Raw genomic sequence first — 20,347 nt, 5'->3', positions numbered from 1 at the left:
TTGTTTTTTATAAGCTGGATGACGAGACTAAATTATTGTCTGTGGTAAAATTTCTGTCAGATGTGACCAGCATTTTAAGTGCTCAAGTTACATTTAACCCTGAATATTCCATTAAAAGCACACGTGATGTGTACTTTCCTACAAAATTTGTTTATTTTAGACATTAAATGTGTTTTTCTGACTGCTAGAACACACCTTGGAAAAGCTTCTTATGAATGAGCTTTCTGTGTTTTTCGTGGGTATATAAAGCACATAAGCCCCACTACTCTTGTGCTCTTACCAGGCAAAAGTGGCACAAGTTGGAAATAAAGAAGCTATTGACGTTTTTTGTGCGCGCGTGAGGCATGGTGATTTAGTGTTCGAGGGCTTCTGCATCCTCCTCACCCAGCCCTGATGTTTCAGGATGTCATGGTCAGCCTGGATAGAGGAAATTGCCGTGTGGGTTGTTATTGCTGCTGGGTGTGGGCCGCCTGTTTTTGTTTTTCTATGAAGGGGCCTGTGTGGCGTTAGTGCACACCTGGTCCCTCTGTTGCCAAGGAAACTGGGTGAGGGAGTGCACAATCCTGTCCGATAAATTTGTGAAACTTTTAATACACTGGGGTTTCATAAAATTGATAGAAGCCAGGCCTGTCTGATTGAATGCAACTATGTGATTGGCTCCTGAGTGCATTTAAGTTCAATTAGCCATTACTCATAGATTGACCTAGAGGTCGTTTTGTGTGTTCACATGGTGTGGCTGGATGCTTTACAGATGATCAGCTAATAGCCACTTTCCCCACACAATCACTGACGGATTGTGGAAAAAGAAGCCCCACCCACTGACCCCATGACTTCTTTTTTTTTATGAATGTTTCTGTTTTGGTTGGTTTAGCTCGTATGCTGGTATATTCATGGCTTCATGGGTTCGCTGTCCTTTTCTGCATAACGCGACGGCACATTTGAACTTTTCGCGGCCGACCCACCGGACCCCTCGGTTCTCCCAATGGCCAGTCTTCCCCTGATCGGCTCCAAAGTGCGTCGGCCCACTGGTAAAATGCCAGATTACCAGTCCAGGCCTGATCCCACTCCAAACTAGCACCGTTGGTTGAGTCGATGTCATTTCAAACAAACGGCAATATTTTTAAATTGCCACCATGTTTACTTGGGCTGGGTATTGATAGATTTCCCGATTAGATTCAGATTCACAAGCTCCCTATTTAAATCTGATTTCAATTCGATATCGATTCATATGGGTATATTTTTGTTATAATGTCCATTTTGATTACTAGGGCTGCCCCCAACCAAAGATTTTCCTAGTTGACTAGTAGTTGTTAGTTTAAGCCATTAGTCGACTAGTCGCACGTTTATGATATTAATTTAATTACTTAAACTATTTTCTGATGCCCCCAATAGTTCCAGGGTTGAGAAAGAATGTTATAAGTAACATTGCTAACACTGTTCTACATTACAGAGAAAATCTCAACAGTAATAATGAGCCTTTTAAAATATACATTTTACAAGCGCACGCATGAAGCGAGCCGCAGCGACACTGGCAAAAGCGGCAATCCTGAATTCTGAATGTGTCTGAAAAACCAGCAAGGAGACTGTCTGAACATTTTGTTAATTTATAGAGAGAACTGCACATTAGGGTTGTGCGGACAGACGATGATCCCTGGGATCGACGATGGTCCTAGTGATCGCCAATAGCTGATGCTATTATTATTACTAGGCTATTATTATTTTCAAATTAATATTATAAATAATTTGCCCATTTACACACCGACACGTGCTTGAAGAAACACACTTTATTATATTATTCAGAACATATGACAGAAAAGCCGTCTATGAGTATGTATGATGTGCTGGTACAGACGCGTGCACTCTCGTGGAACACGCAAATCTAAAAGTTTCTCATTCTTGTTTTGTTTTATTTTTTTGCAAGAACCATATAGTCTATGAGTGCTGCAAATGACCTCCGACATCTCTGCTCAGGAGGTGTTTTATTGTTATAACAATAAAGCAAGACACCTTGATTTCATATATATATATATGAAATCAAGGTGTCTTGCTTTATTGTGTAGGCTTAACCCCAACCCTATTTAACAAAAATTACCCAATAGTTCCACCTAGCAGCCAACCAGCGGTAACCTGCGTTCATCTTTTTTTTTTTTTTTTTCGACCAACCGACCAATCAAAACTTGGTTGACCAAGACTCTTCTCATAGACTAATGTTTGGTCGACTATCAGGGGGCAGCCCTATTGCTTACATATGTTCAAAATGCTCTCTTAACTAATGCTGTTAATTATACAGGGGTCCTTCTAACTTGGTACAATATGAAAGTATTAATTTTACAAATTATATTTTATATATTTTTCATTATTTTGGTCACATTTTAGCTTTTTAAAAATCAATGTATTTAATCAAGAAGTATGATATTATATTGCATATATTATATTTTGTTACATGCTTGTTTATTTGCATAATTTGTACTATTTACAGGTATTTCTATTGATTTGATTTGTTACCGTCTCTTTAAAGGGGACCTATTACGCAAAATTCACTTTTACATTGTGTTTGTACATAAATAGGAGTTGGCAGTGTGTGTACACAACCACCCTACAATGTTTAAACTCCACACACACTTTCTTAAATTTCTATTAATCAGTGTGTCAAAATGAATGGTTTTCATTTCTGCTTTAAAGTGACGTCACGTTAGAGCAGGCCTTGGCCACGACTAGTGACTGACTCCACCTTATTATCATAGATCCTCCCCTGAGTGAACTACACACAGTCGGCCATTTTTTTCCGTGCTGGACCAGATACAGTGAGAAGAATAATGTCTCAACTTCATAAGCGCTATAAGTGTTCTGTGTCTGGCTGTACTCCCGGCATCACGTTTTGTTTTTGAAGGAAATGTGCCCCCAAAACATACAAAAATGTTTTCATGTTTGTTCAAATCATTTTACACCGGACTGCTTTGTGAATGAGTGTCAATGTAAAGCAGGATGTTTGCAAATCGCCTTTCTGAATGTGTTTGGTAACTTTAGCTGCATTAGCCATGGAATCAGTTAACATTGTCTTTGATCTATTCATGGAGGCCAGATCTATGTCAGGGGCGGGGAGCAGCAGCTCATTTGCATTTAAAGAGACACACGTGACAACAGCGTGTTTTTGATTCCACCCAAAAATAGGCATTTACAACATTTATCTCAAATTATCTGTGGGGTATTTTGAGCTGAAACTTCAGACACATTCTGGGGACACCTGAGACTTGTATTACATCTTGTAAAAAGGGGCATAATAGGTCTCCTTTAAGGAAACCCTCTCCTAGTGTTTAGTTTTTTGGGGGAAATCAATCTACAAATCTCTTTTATTTGTCTTTGCATATTAAGATGGGATAGGACAAATTATTTTAGCATTAAAAAAAATTACACACTTCAGATTTAATCTTTTGACATTTTAGAATGTGCCATCTGTGACCTGGTTACCAAAGATATGCATGCAAAACCACAGGCCTATGAGCATAGTTAATGATGCCCTCAAAGCTGTCTGATCAGTTTCTTAAGAAGTATTCAAATCAGCCACATGATCATTATGTAAACAGTACTAAATTATAGTGGAACGACACTATACTGTTTTGTTTTTTTGTTTTGTTCAAGGTTTTTCATCAGTAAAAATGATTTTTTTCTAGATTCTGGCTAACCTCGTGATGGAAACCTTGCACCCTGAATTGAGGAATATGATTGTACCACGGTTAAAAGGAAAACTTCAACAGAGACAGAAGGACTGGATGCTGGTTGGTTTTCATATGTAAATTTTGAAGCTGTAAACTGGCTGTTAAACAAAGATAATTTATATGTACACAATGTGACAGAGTTTGTAACAGTGTGTCATGTACTATGCATACATATTTACAAGCTATAGTTATTGTTGCATCATGCAACTATTGGTATCATGTCTTTTATAAGAGATTAAGAATTGAGATGCTACATCCTAGCTGAAAAAAGAAAATTAATATAAACCAGTTAGTTGGTCTTCCATTCAGGTCTGGCTGGTCAGTTGACTGGTTTTAGAAGGGTTTTGGCCACTTTTTAGCTGGCCTGGCTGCTGGACCAGCTTAAACCGGGTTAGGCTTGTTTGGTATGTTTATCTCAAGCTTTAAGTATCACTCTTTGTCCAGTTTTACACATTTTGTTGTAATTATAAGGGATACTCCATAAATATTTTGATTGAATGGTTGTAGTACAATTAAATTATTACCACGTAATTATTTCCCACGTAAACTAATTTAGTTTTACTACGTAAAACATTTGTGAAGAATCTCAAAATACAGGCCATACTTGTTTATGTGCTGCAATATCTGAGGTTTGTTTGTTTACTGTCAGATCTCCGATGCGGTGTACAGGCAGGTGCTGGCACAGACACGAACCCAGCATGAAGCCCTGGTGCAGGTGTGTGAGGTGGAGCGCCCCCGTCTGGACGCTGCTTTACGTACAGATATGGATCAGATCATCACGTCAAAAGAGCATGTTGCTGGAAAGATTCGTGGTAAGAGCACAATAAACCAGCACTGATCTTTTACCAAACTAAGGAGAACACCGATACAGTGGCACCTGATAACTCCTTTTTATTTATTTTAATTTCATAGATGTTTAAAAGCTGGATTGCTCTGTCAGCAGTCTTTGATGTTTGTTGTTTTGAGTCATCATTGGCTGATTCTTATAGAGACAAATAATTTGCTTTACTGTTTAAATTCTGAAGTGTTCAGCAGAAAGTCCAGGCTGTTTTTTTATATATATATATATATATATATATGCCATGAATGGGGACTGAGGTATGTCAAGCCCCAAAAAGGACTAAAGCATCACAAAATTGTCCTAAAAGTGATCCAAATGACTTATGCACAATATTCCAAGTATTCTGAAGCCATACGACAGCATTGTGTGAAGAAAAGACTGAAATGTATTATTCTGCAAAATCTCTCTTTTGTATCGTAATACAGTTTTGATGTGAAATTTGTTAGGGTGAATGCCTCATTCAATGCCTCATTCTTATTCAATAATAGTAGTAGTTTTAAAGCACAGGTGCTTTTCCCAGAAGCACCTGTTCTAACACGGCATGGCCCGTTGTTTTTTCATGAGTCATTGTATAATGTAGCTTAGTTTGGCCTTTCAGCTTTCATAATTGAGCTTTAAGCTTTGTGCTCTACAAACTTTGGTTTGATAGCTCATTCTACTTAAACATTGAGTACCCATAATTTAATGAGTCATATAGTAAAGCATAATAAAACGTTTTCCGGTAGCTTTGGCCTTTCATCATCTTAAAGCCTAAAATGACCAGGAGATATCTCATAACCTTAAAGGAAAACCACATGAATCTAACACATGTTTTTGAATGTGGTTTTGAAACATTAAACGTACCCCCAACGTTTTTGATGTGATTGTATGCGCTGATTTGCAAATTTTAGCTGTCAAATGTTCGCGTTCATGTGTTTTTCTGTAAACTAAGTTTTAGTGTGCTAATGTTCCACTTATCTTCTTGAAGCTTTTGTGTTGCCTCGTGCTGAGCAGCTTCTGAGGAGCAGCGTTCAGCCCTACATCAACTCCATCCTGGAGGCTCTTATGGAGCCCACCAGCAGAGGATTCTCAGAGGTGAGGGACATCCTCTTCCGTGAGCTGTTGGAAATCGGCAAGAACACAATGAATGATAACAGCAAGGAGAAACTGGCAGAGGTGAGGAGTTGAATTCAAGTCCACTTTATTAGTGCTCGCTAAGGGCCACATAGCCTAGGAACCAACCACATAGAAGCTTTTGTTCACCTTATCTAAGCCGTCACAATTCAATTGAAGTGTTTTCCTTTCTCTCTTTCCTTTTATTTCCAGCATATGGACAGGATTTCCATGCTGGCCTTCCACCCAGTGAAGATGCAGAGCTGTTATGAGAAGATGGACATGTTGAACCTGGAGGGTCTCCAGCAGAGGTTTGACGTATCTAGCCCGTCTGTGTTCACCCAGAGAGCTCAGATCCTTATGAGACAGGTCTGTCTCCATCTCTGGTCTCTTTCTGTTAACATGCACAGTTCTTGTCATTTTTAGATATATCATTTCAAGAAGGACTTGGCAGTAGCACCTCAAGTTAATTTCGTAATAAGCATTGTATAGATTTCACTGGTGCTGACCAAAAACAATGTCAAGGATTGTCCACATTGATTCTGCAAGAACATAAATCGATGAGTAAAAATTGTTGAAGAATTTAAAAAGGTTAATGTGTGCCTCCATGTGGCTATATCTGGTACAGCAGGTATGGTGGCCATTAAGAGCTGTTAACAAATGCAATGAGATGTTATAGAGCAGCTAGGCCTTAGTCTATAATTGAATGATTTTTCTGAAAAATGTCAAAATTTGCTGGTTTTTATATTTTGTTTTATAAATGTCCCCCTTGAATGGATAAAGCAAATGGACAATGCAGTGCATACATTTGAGCAACTGCTCCACCAAAGTCTAGACGGCCACAGTGGAGAGGATACCTGCAAGATCTTGCAGCGCTGTCAGGACCGAGTGCTCAAAGTAAGTGCATTGGTTGGGCCTGCATTTTTTAAAGGGTATTTTAGTTTAGTGGTACATTTTATTGTGCAGGCAACCAAAAGGTTGTTGATTCAACAGTTTTGCCCTTGTGTAGGGCACTTAATCTCAAGTTACTCTAGGGAAATTGTCTTTGTAATAAGTGTTCTGTATATTGCATTGGATGAAAGCGTCACCTAAATGGCTTATTGGTAATTAATTTGTGTCTCTACACAGCCATGTACAGCTAATAAGACGCATCATTTCACATTGTTTATGGACCCCTACTGTATTAGACTTTTCCTCTTTTTTTCTTCCTCATCTTGATTCCTTTTGTTCACTATCTGCAGAAATATGACTACGACAGCAGCACCGTAAGGAAGAAGTTCTTCAGGGAGGCTTTGCTTCAAATCATCATTCCATACATGCTGAAACAGCTCTCACCATCCTGTTCACCAGTTAGTAAAGCGTGTGCCTACTAGAATTTAGAGTTCTATAATATCTGTATTTAAACTTCCAGATCCCCTCCTTTTCAATATCACGTTTTCTGTTTCTTTGTGACCTTTGCCGTCATCATGCAATTTTCTCTGTGACATCTAGGATTTGCCCAAGTTCAAGGAGCTTATCTTTGAGGACTTCTCTAGATTCATACTAGTAGAGAGCATCTTTGAGGAAGTGGTTCTGCAGTCAGTCACCAAGGATATCTTGATGGGTAAGACAATGTTGAGCACGTTTTATTAGATGGATATTGTATTGTAACTTTATATTTAAGCAATTAGGTGTAAGAGGCCTGGTTATATTTGTTAATATAGTCATGGCTAAAGGGACAACGTGCAGCCAAATGCCCGCAACCCCTTTAGCCGTAACCAGTTATGGGAGTAATTGGATTACAAAGTAAATAGTTACTGTAATCGAATTACTTATAAGACACATAGTGTAAAATGTAATCAGATTGCAAGTTCTGACTTTCAATGAAAGTAATTACGTTTAGTACTTGGGTTACAAATATTTAAAAACAAATGGGAACTCATGTTCATATGTATGTCTGTTTGTGTTTCTGTGACAACTGAAGGGTGTGCTAGAATGAACAAGGATAAAATGGACATTTTGTAATTTATTGGGAAAAACAATGTTTTTAAGTGTTTAGAAAGTAACATAAAAGTGATAGTAATGTGTTTACTTTTCAATGAAGTAATCAGTAAAGTATTCTGATTATAATTTTAGAGAAATAGGTAGTAATTTGTAGTGGATTAATTTTTGTAACTTACCCAACACTGTGCTGTAACTATATTTGCAATATAGCATGACCTTGAGTGCCTTGTTTCTTTTTATAAAAGTTACTGCATAATAGTATGATAAAACATTAGAATATCACAATGAAAATAATAAGTACTCAAAGTAAATTCATAAAGTGCCATCCTTCCACTTGAAGATGTAGATCATGACATAAGGTTAAAAGTTGGCCCATAATTATATTGGTGCTGTGCAGTAATGTATAGTAGCTCGAACAGGTTTCATGTCATAGTTGTTACTATAACATGTATTTTACTGTGTCAGTAGAATCTGTATTGACCAATCTGCTTAACTTACCATGTGGATGGGCTACCCTGTTCCTCTCTCTTACTCTGACTTTGTAACTCTGCAGCTGTAAAGGAGGCTGCGGTCCAGAGAAGGCATAACCTATACAGGGACAGCATGGTACTGACCAACAGTGACCTCAACCTGCACCAGTTGGGAGAGGACACCATCGACTGGGCTGGCCAGTTCGGAGATGTTAAAGGAGAGAAGCGGGGGGGTGATGGGGCCAACAGGAAACGCAGGCAGATAGTCTCAATGATCCATCTAGAAGGGATGCCTCCACTGCCTTATGAGTCTTGCCAAGAGGTTCCAGGAGTGGATGGCATCCCAGAGGAGAATGAGGGGCAAGAAGAACAAGATCTTGCAGCAGAAAATCCTTCAAACTCGATGGAGAACAAGGGGCAGGTAGGAATGGATCTTGTTGCTGAGAAGTTTCCAAACACAATGGAGAACAAGGGGCAGGGAGGACAAGCTCTTGCAGCTAAGACGCCTATAAAAATAGTTGAACATGTGCCATTCAAAGAAGAACCAGGGTCACCTGACAGCATCGACGAGATCAGAAATCTCATCAACCCCGTTTTGGAGGTTGCTGTCCCCGCTTCCTTAAAAGAAGATTTAGAAGAAGAAAGTTTACAGTTGACCAATGGAATTTTGCCTCTGGAGGAGGGTGATGAGGTGAAGCACGTCACCATGGTAACGGAGATGATGCCAAAGCAATCGCCAACAAAAATGGAAGGGCGTACAGATGAACTTGATGGACAGACTTTAAAAACAAACCTCTCAGATGAGCAGCAGAGCTTGTCCGCAATTGAGAGCGCCATTCAGCAGATTGAGATTGCAGTTCAGGAAGACCCCGGCGAGCACCTAAGTGAAGGTACCGTTGACTCTGATGGGGAATTCACCCAACCATCAACCAAATACAGCCCTCATCACCATGATGACAGTGGCTTTCAGTCTCCAGCCAACGAGAATGTAGAAGAAGGGAAGCCTCAGTCTATTACGGATGGACTGAACGCAGTGGACGCAGAGCAGGTGACGTTAACTCTGGTGGAGGGAGTGCAAACTCCAAGCATCAATTTAGCTGTCAAAGCTCCTTGTAAAACTACAGATGACGATTATTTGCAATGATTGAGAGTTAAACGCAGAATCCAGACCACATGGAAACGTTATTTTATAAGTTGTTTGCTGGGACTCTTGTTTATATTTTTGTTTCTCAGCAACACTCTTACGATTGGTATTTAAGTCAGGCTGGCGTTATTTTTATTTATCGTTGTTATTTTTTTTTCTTATTCTTGCAGTTAATTTTGACTTGTTTTGGTATGCTTAAACAATGAGCAATTAACATGTGTTTGTTTGTTGTGTTCTGTGTATATATAGAATATTCTCTCATACATGCATTCTCTCATACATATTTTTACTCAAGATACCCACAGTAATAATTATGTGGCAGAGGGTTCATAATATGAACTATTAATGTCCTTTACGTCTGTACATTTCCTAATTTCTGTGCAAATCATCAAGCGTGGTTGCTGGTGGCATTTTTTTCAACCCTTGACATCAGTGAGGGTCATGAGGAGATTCCTTAGGTAATGTAGATGTGTTAATAAAGACTCCACCTGACTGTTCTCATATGCAAAGTGCATTGGCGCATTAGATAGGATCTTTGCGTTGTAGAAAACTACAATAATATTTGATACAGGACCAGCTGAATCATTACATAAAACTGAAACTTTTCTTTTTTTTTCTTTCATTTACTATGGAGATATTCAGACACTTATGTATGAATGCAGCTAAATTGAGCACTTGTAAAATGTGTGAATGCATTCCTAATAAATTAAAGCATATATTTTTATTCCTCCTTACTCTTTGTGATTTATAAAGAAATCCAAAGTGACCTTGCTGCTTTAGAATGCATAGCATACATAATACAGATTGCACTCTTTTGTGCCACAATGTGTTTTATAGTTGGCACTGTGACTCTCGTTCATGGAGTGCTGTATGTCCTCCAACTGTGTTTGTGTGCAGTACAGATAGATAGATAGTTGGTTGCAGAGAGGGAATCAAACTTGTAGCATGTTGTGGATTGAGGCTATTGCAGCTGTCAAATTAAACAAAATCCTCAATTTAGATTTATAGCATTCTATTAATTATATTCACATACACATATTTACTTGTTTGAAACATGACACATTTCAACTTATGAAATAAAGCATAATTTTATTCTCAGAAATATATAGTCTAGGGTTGTATCCATTTATTTTAAGAGTATGTTAATTGTGACATTTTCTACACCCCCTTTTTATTCTATTGTAGGATATCTGTGGGTAAAATAAATGGCAATCATTTTGAAATGTTTTTTGTGTTCTGTAATGGTTTTGCGTGTTGAATAAATTTAAAGGGAAGTTCACCCAAAAGCAATAATTATCTCATCATTTACTCATCCTCATGTGTATGACTTTCTTCTGCACAACAGAAACGAAGATTTTTAGAATTTCTCCGCTCTGTAGGTTTATTCAATGCAAGCGAATTGTGACCTTATTGAGGCTCCAAAAATTACATAAAAGCTGCATAAAAGTCCACTGGAGTCATATGGAATACTTTTATGCGATTTTTTTGGAGCTTCAAATATCTGGCCACCATTCACTTGCATCAAAAGGACCTACAGAGCTGAGATATTCTTCTGAATATCTTTATTTCTATTCTGCTGAAGAAAGTCATCCACATCTGAAATAGTATGAGGGTGAGTAAATTGTGAAAGTGAATTGTTATTTTTTTTGGTGAACTATCCCTTTAAGACATTAAGATGTAAAAATATTCTATAAAATAATAGTCCTTTTGTAGTCCATAAAAATGTCCTATTCGTTCTCTTGCAAACATAGACTCCCTGAAAACATATTGCAAATATCTATACACATTAAAGGAATAGTTCATCCAAAAATGAAAATCTGTACAATTCAAGAGAGTGGTGACTGAGGCCTTTCACCTTACCTCCCCATAGTACAAAGCAACAACAGGATTTATTCTTTTATATGAAAGGTTTATTTCTTGTAAAGCCTTTGTGTATAACTTTAAAATCAAATCTGTGTGCTACAACTTTGCATTTCAACCGATTACACCAAGGCCATGTTTCAACAGTTTATTTGATTTAGACATGAGGTGTAACCCTATTTTAAAACATTCTACAATCAAACATGTGTCTTTTTGAGTAATGAATTGCACAAACCATGGAGACCAAAAAGTGCCTTGAGGAATATTGCATTTAAATAAAAGTGGTGAGGATTGTAGGTTTACTACAGAAATGCACTCCTTTTCTCCAAACAAATGAATGCACAGTTTAGTATTGCACATTCCAACTTTTTGCTCTGTTTCAACATCTCCATTGCTGGTGAACATTAAGGCCGGATGATTTTTATCTCCTTTTCACCCAATGATTTCTGTTCCCCCATGAGCTGTAATTACCAGAAGAACACAATAAAACCCGATCTTGACTCTTGATGGAATTCTACTATATACCACCACAAGGTTTAAAAACTAGTGTAAATTCCCCAAAATAAAACCACAAGTTAAGTTTAATTTATCAAATCTTGCACAATGCATTTTGTGTAAAAACAGGAAATTAGCTTAATCAGTAGTTGTAGAATGTGAAAAATCAGTGTTCATTACAGTCCTGAAACAGACCGGTTGGAAAGGTCGTCATGTGCTCATCACCACATAACACCATTCTATAAAACATTCTTAAGTTCAGGCACAATAGACAATGAGGTTAAAATGTAACCAACAATGTCCCTGCCTGTTATCACATACTTTTGCCATGTTGGTCAACCTCAGTCTTCATTAAAATGTGATTTCATGCCAGCTCAAACATTTTCTTAAAAATTCAGTTAAAAAAATATCAATCAATCTGTTCAAGCAAAACAATCTTGCATCTCTCATTGTTCAAAACAATAACCACACTGCTTGTGGGTTCACACAACTTGCACCATGAAAATAAAAGATCTAAACATTTCCTCATTTTCAGTTAATTAAGATCACAAGCTTTTCAAGCTGTTGTATTTAGTTTTCCGTTCCTTCATCCCTACTCCTCAAATGTGATTCAGGAGTGGGAAAGCCAGGAAGTATCCCAGAACGGAGCCCACGATGACTCCCAGGAAGATCCATATGTTGTAGGACATGACGCAGAGCATGAGCATGTAGCCTAGTGTCACCTGCAGGATGTGTATGGTGGTCTTTAGGCAGTGCAGAAGCCAGCTAGAAAAGGAAAGAACCAAAATGGACACTGCAATTTAGCTATGGCTAACATTCAACAAGTTGACATAGAACTACTATTACTATTGGCTCATGCATGATACATTGTTGGATAAAAGTGTATTTTATTAAATGTAAACTCAACATCACATAACAGTTCTTGGAAAAGACTTTCTCAGTAATGTTACCTCTTAGCAGTGGATGTGGTGCCAGCAGTGCCACTGGTACTCTCAGTGGGAGCTAATGAGATCTCAGAGGGGCTGCTGGCCAGTGTGGAGCTTCCCCCTTGACACCCCATGACAGGAGCAAAGCAGGCCTGATCAGTAGAGAATGACACTGGGGCAGCAGGACGTGTAACTGGGGATTGGGTCTGTTTTCCGATGTTGATCTTCCATACTTTTAGAAGCTCATAGAACACAGTGAGCAGAAGAACAACAAAGACTGATAGCACCATTCCTTCAGAGAGAAAAAGTAAGATCTTAGTTCAACAAATTGGGAGGGAGAGCATCCTGTTAAAATGATGGTAAAACAAATTCATAAATCTGGCAGCTGTGGTTGCTAGAAATTCGCTGCCATGATTCAGGCATTATGGAATGCAATTTTGGTGGCAATATTTTTTACTTTTACTAGCGTATATTTATAAAATTTTATAAACGTTAATATACCAACATATCAGAACCAAAATAATCTGCTTTACAATCTGCTTTTTTCTAGTTTATGACAATTTGGAATTATCCATTATAAAATCAAGTGCAGGTCTGGTAAAAGCACTCTCTCACTGTCACATGCATGCGTGCGAGAGAGAGAGAGAGAGAGAGAGAGAGAGAGAGAGAGCACATAAAAGCTGCTGCATGTATATCATATATGCTGATTTGCATACATCTGATATACTTTGTTTAAATGGCTTACATACCCAAATTTCTGACATGTTTTCAAACTGGTTTTAAAACAGCCAAACACGGCAAGTGCAACCATGTCATTATGTCAATGTACTCGTAAACATTATATTAAGATACTGATACAAAGTATGAGTATTTACCACCTCCAAGTATCACCCAATAAGAGTACTTCAGAGTAGTATTTGTGCATCTCTTCAATAAATGACATGTAATGTAACAAAAACACCCTAATGTACATAACAGATATTAAATGTTTAGTTTTTTTTTACAAATATTTCAATAAAATGTCTTTTATTTTATGACTTCAGTGAACGGCCAATTGTTTTTCACCATCATTTTAACAATAGATTACTGTAAAAGTGCATGTATTGTCTTGTTAAACATAACATACATTTTCACCATTACATATAAAGTAAATTAAACTTTTTACTTCTAAAAAAAAAATTTTTTCCTTCGATATTTTACTGTAAAACTATACATGTAGCCTACTGTCTTGTTAAATCACATCTTTCACCATAAATGGTAAGGTAACTAACAGTTAACCAATTCATAGTTTTTACTGTAGCATTTCTACATATATATATATTTTTAGGAATACTTTACAGTGTTTAAATGATCAAGACAAACATTTATGTGATGACAGGATGCTTAAGTCATGCTACATATAAGCAGATCAACATGGAATCAGTGCTCAAAGAACTCCAAGCATTAGATTAGATAGTTTGTTTATCAAATATCTTGGCTAATTTGGTTATGCTTTTAGCTACCATTAAACTCAATCCCATTTGTCCATGTTTCCATCCATCTAACAGAATATGTGAAAAAAATCTGGGTCTTATAGAAGCTAAAAACTAATGTACTTGTGCAATATATGGCTCATCATCTATTGCATGACTTTGTTGCACTAAAAGTGAATACACAGGAAACCAACCAAAAAAAGAAACCGGTTGCTTCTGGGATTCCCACAGTATTACTGAATATCCAAAACAACAGTGTCTGTGAAGGTGGAGCATTTCTGTAACAAAGAGTCTAATGTCAAAACTATGTGATCTGGCCTTATTTTCTAGAATATTCAAAGCTCACCATTGTCTACTGAAGGTGAAAATTAGGTAACTTCAAGGTTAAGTGTTAACGTTATCTCCTTTTGTGTTCGTGAACACAACAATGTCATACAGGTTTGGAAAAACAACTAAAATGAGTTAACTAAATTAGTAAATTAAGGGCATCTTAAAGGGATAATTTCCCCCCAAATTTAAATTCTCTAATTTCCTCACCCTCATGCAGGCCCAGATGTGTAAGACTTTCTTTCTTCTGATGAACACAAATGAATATTTTTAGAAGAATATTTCAGCCCTGTAGGTCCATAAAATGCAAGTGTATGGTGGCCAGAACTTTGAAGGTCCAAAAACCATATAAAAGGCAGCATAAAATAATCAACACAAAAAACTCCAGTGGTTAAATCTATATCTTGATCGGTGTGGGTGAGAAACAGATCAATATTTAAGTCCTTGTTACTATAAATTGTCCTCCCTGCCCAGCAGGTGGTGATACACGCAACAAATGTGAATGGCCAAAAACAATAGAAGAATGTGAAAGTGAAGATCTATAGTAAAAAATGACTTAAATATTAATGTTTCTCATCCACACTCATCACATCACTTCTAAAAACATGGATTTAACCAGTCGTATGGATTACTTTTATGCTGCCTTAATAAACCTTTTGGACCTTCAAAATTCTGACCACCATTCACTTGAATTTTATGGAACAACAGTGCTGAAATGTAATGTTATTCTAAAAATCATTGTTTGTGTTCAGCAGAAGTTATTCACATCTGGGATGGCATGAGGGTGAGTACATTGTGAGAGAACTTCAATTTTTTTTGTGTGGAATATTCCTTTGATGATATTTGCATTCACATGCCATTACATTAGTATTTATATTGTGCACCTTATGTACATATTCACTATATTACTACAAGTTACATTCATTAAAACAACTTTAGAATCAGAGTGGTAAAATAAAGCCAGATCATTTTGTGGGTCATATTGAAGATGTATGCATATATTGTATACAATGATCATGTTAGGTCTTGTCTGTAACTCCCATGTACCTGCAGGCCCATGCACGCTCCAGAAATCAAACAACAGGATGACGTTACTGGACCCTTCAAAGTGCATCTGTTGAGAACAGAGAACACAATCAGCAGACTTTATAATTAGTGACTTATTTCCGTTGACTCAGCTTCACACATCTGCGAAGGAACGGGTGGTTTCACATCACAGATTGTCACATCGTCCCATGAGAAGTGTCTGTAAATTGGGATCAAGACATAATAGAGTTAACAACACTTCAATTACCTTGTCAAAATAGTGTCGTTATAATCCGGCCCAAAAAAGCAGTACTTGACATTTGCTGCAAGATATTTGTAATAGAGCCATTCACAAATACCATCAAGTTTAAACTTGCTTAACATATGCTATCTAATTCTCTACAGCACATTTCGAAAGAGCTCTTGTTTGCTTTAATCACAAGAGACAAAACTGCTTTCTGTCTCTTTGAAATACATGGGAGAACTTCAAAATAAGAGACAGAGATCAGGATCAGAACAAAATGACAGCAGACTGTGATTTGGGCATATTTGCTCTGTACTTCTGTAGGTGCTACGGTTTTAAAAATGGTAATAAAAGGGTGTGTGAGGATGCTTGTGACAGTCACATTACTTGAAACAGCAACAAAAGAAACTTGGAATAACAAGAGTTCTGCAGGAAGAATGAAAGGTAGACAATGAGGTCACTGTTACTCTTCAGATCAACAGCATTCCATGTCCAGCTGTATTCATGAGAAAATATGCGGTTCTTTTTACAGGAGTAAAATTTAGAAATTTCATCCAATCCATTCTAAGCATTGAAGAATTCCACTGGCAATAGAGTATGTACTGTACACATAGTGTCTTGTACTGCACATCTACGGTTTCACATTTGTCAATGGAGACAAGTGCCTCTTGATACGTTTCATATCAAGAAATGCCCAGTGACATCTCAGAGCAGCTTGAATGAATACATCTTTTATTTGCTTAGTGAAACATTGGCCTTGGAACAGAAAGTGGATATCAGAAGAAAAAAAAACAGCTGTCAGCTGTTATACCCTGTTCAAAAGAAGCATTCAGAAACAGCAACAATTTATTATTTTTAATAACACATAACCAACTATTTAGATGAAAGCCCATAAAAGTACGTGTTAAATAACTAATAAAAGTCCATGAAAGTACGTATTAGATCATTAATAAACGACACAACGACATAAAATTAGTTAAACAGATTTATCTATTATCTAAATGCCTATATTTTAAAATAAGCCCATGCATTAGCTTGAATTGGATAAAACTCCAATTTACATATCATATATTATACGTGAATATGAAATATAAATGTTACGGACATATTAGTGGGCTGATTGCAGCATGTGCGCAACTTACATTCATGATGGACTCGCGTGCAGCCCTCTAAAACGAGTTCAGGATCATTCAACTTTCTCAAATAAGAGAATAAACGTCCGCTATGAAAATAACGCACTTTCAATACCAATTGCGCATCAACAGCCAACTTAGCCGCATTTTTAACTGACTTTATAAGCCAACAGCTGAGTCGCGCGCAGCCTAAACAAAAGAGTGCTGTTACATCACGAGGCTTTTATTTATATCTGCCGCAGAGGACTCTGGGAGTTGAAGTCCTTAGGGTCGCCTGCGCTGTGAGGCGAAATTACCTGAATAAAACTGTACGTGCCAGTCTCACTTTTTAAAAGCACTTTAAAAAAGATAATATAGGTTCTACCTGATCTGCCTGATTTTTAAAATAGAAATAAAAGTGTTAGAGAAATAAATACATATTTATTGAAAACATATTTGAAATGACAGGAGTGTCATCTGCAAACTTCAGGAGCTTGATAAGGACCCCTCTCTCACACTCCTGAAGTTTGCAAATGACAAAGTCATCGGCCTCATGTCGATCTGTATACAGAAGGGAGGTTGAATGGCTGGCTCACTGGTGCAGTCAAAACAACCTGGAGCTGAACACGCTCAAAACAGTGGAGATTATTGTGGACTTTAGGAGGAACACTCCCACAATGATCCTGCTCACCATTCTGAACAGCACTGTGACAGTAGTGGAGTCATTCAGGTTCCTGGGCTCTACCATCTCACAGTACCTAAAGTGTGAGACCCACGTTGACTCCACTGTGAAGATGGCCCATCAGAGGTTGTACTTCCGTAGCTAGTTGAGGAAGTTCAACCTGTTAAAAGCGCTGCTGATACAGTTCTACTCAGCAGTCATTGAGTCTGTTCTCTGCACTCCAATAACTGTCTGGTTTGCTTCAGCTACGAAATTGGAAATCAGAAGACTACAAAAGACAGTTCGGACCACTGAGTGGATTATTGGTTGCCCCCTGCCCTCCCTTCAAAACTGTACACTTCCAGAGTGAGGAAAATGTCTGGAAAAATCACTCTGGACTCCACTCACCCAACCCAATACCTCTTTGAACTGTTGCCTTCTGGTCGGCGCTACAGAGCACTGAGCACCTGAATCATCAGGCACAAAGACAGTTTTTCCCCGAGGCTATCCATCTCATGAACAGGTAAAACTGCCCCATTGAGCAATAATTATGTGCAATACACAGCTTAGTCTATTTCCTCTTCTGCCATTACATTTCCTTATATATCTATATCTATCTCTCTCTCTCTTTATATATATATATATATATATATATATATATACAGTGAGGAAAATAAGTATTTGAACACCCTGCTATTTTGCAAGTTCTCCCACTTAGAAAACATGGAGGGGTCTAAAATTGTCATAATCTAAAAAAAAAAATCCAGAAATCACAATGTATGATTTTTTAACTATTTATTTGTATGATACAGCTGCAAATAAGTATTTGAACACCTGTCTATCAGCTAGAATTCTGACCCTCAAAGACCTGTTAGTCTGCCTTTAAAATGTCCACCTCCACTCCATTTATTATTCTAAATTAGATGCACCTATTTGAGGTCATTAGGTGCATAAAGACACCTGTCCATCCCATACAATCAGTAAGAATCCAACTACTAACATGACCAAGACCAAAGAGCTGTCCAAAGACACTAGAGACAAAATTGTACACCTCCACAAGGCTGGAAAGGTCTACGGGGAAATTGCCAAGCAGCTTGGTGAAAAAAGGTCCACTGTTGGAGCAATCATTAGAAAATGGAAGAAGCTAAACATGACTGTCAATCTCCCTCGGACTGGGGCTCCATGCAAGATCTCACCTCGTGTGGTCTCAATGATCCTAAGAAAGGTGAGAAATCAGCCCAGAACTACAGGGGAGGAGCTGGTCAATGACCTGAAAAGAGCTGGGACCACTGTTTCCAAGGTTACTGTTGGTAATACACTAAGACGTCATGGTTTGAAATCATGCATGGCAAGGAAGGTTCCCCTGCTTAAACCAGCACATGTCAAGGCCCGTCTTAAGTTTGCCAATGACCATTTGGATGATCCAGAGGAGTCATGGGAGAAAGTCATGTGGTCAGATGAGACCAAAATAGAACTTTTTGGTCATAATTCCACTAACCGTGTTTGGAGGAAGAAGAATGATGAGTACCATCCCAAGAACACCATCCCTACTGTGAAGCATGGGGGTGGTAGCATCATGCTTTGGGGGTGTTTTTTTGCACATGGGACAGGGCGACTGCACTGTATTAAGGAGAGGATGACCGGGGCCATGTATTGTGAGATTTGTGGGAACAACCTCCTTCCCTCAGTTAGAGCACTGAAGATGGGTCGAGGCTGGGTCTTCCAACATGACAATGACCCGAAGCATACAGCCAGGATAACCAAGGAGTGGCTCTGTAAGAAGCATATCAAGGTTCTGGCGTGGCCTAGCCAGTCTCCAGACCTATACCCAATAGAGAATCTTTGGAGGGAGCTCAAACTCCGTGTTTCTCAGTGACAGCCCAGAAACCTGACTGATCTAGAGAAGATCTGTGTGGAGGAGTGGGCCAAAATCCCTCCTGCAGTGTGTGCAAACCTGGTGAAAAACTACAGGAAACGTTTGACCTCTGTAATTGCAAACAAAGGCTACTGTACCAAATATTAACATTGATTTTCTCAGGTGTTCAAATACTTATTTGCAGCTGTATCATACAAATAAATAGTTAAAAAATCATACATTGTGATTTCTGGATTTTTTTTTTAGATTATGTCTCTCACAGTGGACATGCACCTACGATGACAATTTCAGACCCCTCCATGATTTCTAAGTGGGAGAACTTGCAAAATAGCAGGGTGTTCAAATACTTATTTTCCTCACTGTATATATATATACAACAACTCATTTTTTCATTTTTTTTTTTTACATTTGCTGTTGTATATGAGGGATATCACACTCGCAATCGTGCTATATGGCCCTACATTGGCACTGCTGTGATTACCTATGGCACTCCGCCTGTGGCCGAATCACAACAGTGCTGATGTAGGGCCATATTGCACTCTTGCTCGAGTGATATTTCTTATATATATTATATATACATAATATGCCTTATTGTGTATTTCTATATATACTTATATTTTCTATTCACTTTTTATTCTTTTTTTATTTATTTATTATTATATCTGACTTGTTGTTGTATTGTTTGTGCACTGGAAGCTTCTGTCACCAAGACAAATTCCTTGTATGTGTAAGCATACTTGGCAATTAAGCTAATTTTCATTATGATTCTTCTGATACAAAGATGTAACATATACAAACAATATAATTAATAAACCATTTATTGATGATTCAAAACCATAAGCAATCATATCCTGATAAAATACAACAAATAATCCATATAAGTAAAAACAGAAATATACATAAAATAAATAAAAATGTGCCTATTTCAAATTCATCCTGGCATTTGAAAAGTTGATAGACCCAGGGTGAAATTTGTTTTTTAACTACCTGACTCTAATTCCATAAAAAATATATTTTCCAAATAATAATAACAAATAACAATAATGTAATATTTTTTTTTCTCATTTCAAATATCTTTTTATTTATTTATTTTTATTCAACT

At 37.6% G+C, this 20,347-nt stretch overlaps 2 protein-coding genes across 3 annotated transcripts in view; one reads left to right on the top strand and one right to left on the bottom strand.

The window, feature by feature from the left end:
• Window positions 1–10,660, top strand: part of LOC127627785 (protein Niban 2-like) — a 42,823-nt gene extending 32,163 nt beyond the window's left edge. Inside the window, exons 7-14 of the mRNA XM_052104330.1 lie at window positions 3,672–3,776; window positions 4,366–4,528; window positions 5,525–5,712; window positions 5,863–6,018; window positions 6,433–6,546; window positions 6,891–6,998; window positions 7,141–7,252; window positions 8,186–10,660. Of these exons, the coding sequence (XP_051960290.1) occupies window positions 3,672–3,776; window positions 4,366–4,528; window positions 5,525–5,712; window positions 5,863–6,018; window positions 6,433–6,546; window positions 6,891–6,998; window positions 7,141–7,252; window positions 8,186–9,246 (2,007 nt within the window). The 3' untranslated portion in view covers window positions 9,247–10,660. The remainder of the gene's footprint in view (window positions 1–3,671; window positions 3,777–4,365; window positions 4,529–5,524; window positions 5,713–5,862; window positions 6,019–6,432; window positions 6,547–6,890; window positions 6,999–7,140; window positions 7,253–8,185) is intronic.
• A 74-nt stretch (window positions 10,661–10,734) lies between these two features.
• On the bottom strand, window positions 10,735–16,934 carry LOC127627786 (probable low affinity copper uptake protein 2). Of its 2 annotated transcripts, XM_052104331.1 has the most exons (5): window positions 16,739–16,934; window positions 15,374–15,440; window positions 14,194–14,277; window positions 12,552–12,819; window positions 10,735–12,366 (listed from the first exon to the last, which is right to left on the bottom strand). In XM_052104331.1, exons 1-5 carry the CDS (start codon window positions 16,742–16,744, stop codon window positions 12,201–12,203), a joined length of 591 nt encoding a protein of 196 aa, XP_051960291.1. In that variant the 5' UTR covers window positions 16,745–16,934; the 3' UTR covers window positions 10,735–12,200. The 2 variants fall into 2 exon arrangements, with proteins under 2 accessions (XP_051960291.1, XP_051960292.1); XM_052104332.1 differs by lacking the exon at window positions 14,194–14,277 and having other exon boundaries at window positions 10,737–12,366.
• Between the last annotated feature and the right edge of the window lie 3,413 nt (window positions 16,935–20,347).

This window comes from Xyrauchen texanus, chromosome 34 (genome assembly GCF_025860055.1).
Source record: "Xyrauchen texanus isolate HMW12.3.18 chromosome 34, RBS_HiC_50CHRs, whole genome shotgun sequence".
Classification (NCBI taxonomy): domain Eukaryota; kingdom Metazoa; phylum Chordata; class Actinopteri; order Cypriniformes; family Catostomidae; genus Xyrauchen; species Xyrauchen texanus.
Note: the sequence above shows the minus strand (reverse complement) of the source record. Positions and strands in the feature narration are given on the sequence as shown.

Coding starts and splice junctions, on each gene's coding strand:
- LOC127627786 (XM_052104331.1), bottom strand. Junction 12,820..14,193: donor GCAACCGGTTTCTTTTTTTG/GTTGGTTTCCTG, acceptor TTCTCTCTGAAG/GAATGGTGCTATCAGTCTTT. Junction 12,367..12,551: donor ACCACATCCACTGCTAAGAG/GTAACATTACTG, acceptor TTCCTTTTCTAG/CTGGCTTCTGCACTGCCTAA.